This window comes from Poecilia reticulata, linkage group LG11 (genome assembly GCF_000633615.1).
Source record: "Poecilia reticulata strain Guanapo linkage group LG11, Guppy_female_1.0+MT, whole genome shotgun sequence".
Taxonomy (NCBI): domain Eukaryota; kingdom Metazoa; phylum Chordata; class Actinopteri; order Cyprinodontiformes; family Poeciliidae; genus Poecilia; species Poecilia reticulata.
This window is the reverse complement of record NC_024341.1, coordinates 27,868,137-27,869,815: the sequence shown is the minus strand read 5'-3', so window position 1 is coordinate 27,869,815 and position 1,679 is coordinate 27,868,137. Positions and strand designations below refer to the sequence as shown.

Genomic DNA, 1,679 nt, shown 5'->3' with positions numbered 1-1,679 from the left:
ACAGAAATAATCTGTAGCTGAAGTTAAAGGTTCCCTCTTGTCGCAGTGGAGAGAAGAAGACGAGACAAGATCAACAACTGGATCGTCACGCTGTCCAAGCTGATCCCGGACTGCAGCGTGGACACCAGAACCGGAGCGGTGAGTCTGGTTCTGGACCGGACCCGGCCGGCCGGCGCCGGCCCGTTTCTGACGATGTGAATCTGTGTGTCGCTCAGAGCAAAGGAGGCATCCTGTCGAAGGCCTGCGACTACATCCGGGAGCTGCGGCAGAACAACCAGCGGCTGCAGGACGGCTACAAGGAGGTGGAGCGGGTGGAGATGGACAACGAGCTGCTCAGGCAACAGGTGAGCCTGCACCCGGCTCAACCAGGGGTCAAAAGGTCACGGGGTCCACATCCAGTCCAGCAGAATCCACCAGTCTACACACGCCGTGCTCCTCACTGTCTGACGTCAAACTTTTCTTGTTCCAGTTCAGATTCAGAAAAATTGTTTCCATTTGAGACTTTAGCTCTGAATGTTTGGCAGCATTAGACCTTTAACGGCTACAAAGATTGATGGCCGATTAATTGGCCCACAAGTTATTGTGATAAACGATGATAATGTTGTTGTTTTGAGACCGTTTTCCAGTAACATAACGGTAACGGCATAATAATGCAGGAACTCGTTGTCAAAGATCAATAAACTTTAAATTCTGATGAACATTTAACAGAGGAACTATAAGACATGTTGGATATCCAAAATAAATAAAACGGAAACGACAAATAAAATGAATTATGAGCAAAATTATCCTCCAAAGAAAACAAAGTGCTGGTTCAAAACTATGCAAATGTAAATTATTGAGCTCATTTTAATCCATCGTGTAATTTATTGATTTATTGGTTATTGTAACAGGCCTCTGCATGCATTTACTCTGCCGGGCACCAGAACATGAAGGGTTTGTACATTCTCTACAAATGATTGCATCATGAAGTTCCTCCATGGTGTAAAAACTCTTCATGTTCACCAAGTAATGAATTATTCATAATGAGATCAGAGGCAGGTTTTCCACATCGTCTGACACGTTTCCATTCTCATTCCCCGTCAACCCGACAGCAGCCATTTTGTCCTTGATATTCTTGAAAATCCTTGGAGGTTTGGAAAGTGCTTGATATTTGTAGTGAAGTGCAATATAAGGTTTGATTAAAAGCCTGACACTCACTGGTCAAGAGAACCAATATATTTTCTTTCTGCTGGTCTGGAAGCCGTGGTTCATCTTGCCTACCAAGATGGCGCCGGTTCAGAGGTTTTGAGTCAGACCCACAGAAAACTTGAGATGATCTTAACCAGGAGGCAGCTGAGAGTTTAGGTGTTTGGTTTCAGATGGAGGAGCTGAAGAACGAGAACGCTCTGCTCCGAGCCCAGCTGCAGCAGCACGGCGTGGAGGTCAACGGGGACGAGACGCCGCAGTGAGCGCTGGACCCCGCAGCGTCAACACGACCCCCTTCATCCCGGTGGACCCGAGCCGGACCCGGAGCGGGCACGGCGCCGCCCCCCGCCCCGACAGCTCTTCACCTGCGCACGGCTCCCAACCTCCTCATCTCGGCTTCTTCCTGCACTCCGGCTACTGGTCGTGACCTGAACGTTGAGACGCCGCTGGACTCTGACCGGGCCGCCGGACTCTGACCGGGCCGCCGGACTCTG

The 1,679-nt window shown here is 49.6% G+C and overlaps 1 protein-coding gene across 1 annotated transcript in view; it reads left to right on the top strand.

Annotated features, from left to right (window-relative positions):
- The window catches only part of LOC103473030 (upstream stimulatory factor 2), a 12,494-nt gene extending 10,822 nt beyond the window's left edge, over window positions 1–1,672 (top strand). Inside the window, 3 exon segments of the mRNA XM_074186866.1 lie at window positions 47–138; window positions 216–344; window positions 1,359–1,672. Of these exon segments, the coding sequence (XP_074042967.1) occupies window positions 47–138; window positions 216–344; window positions 1,359–1,448 (311 nt within the window). The 3' untranslated portion in view covers window positions 1,449–1,672.
- Window positions 1,673–1,679: the final 7 nt, after the last annotated feature.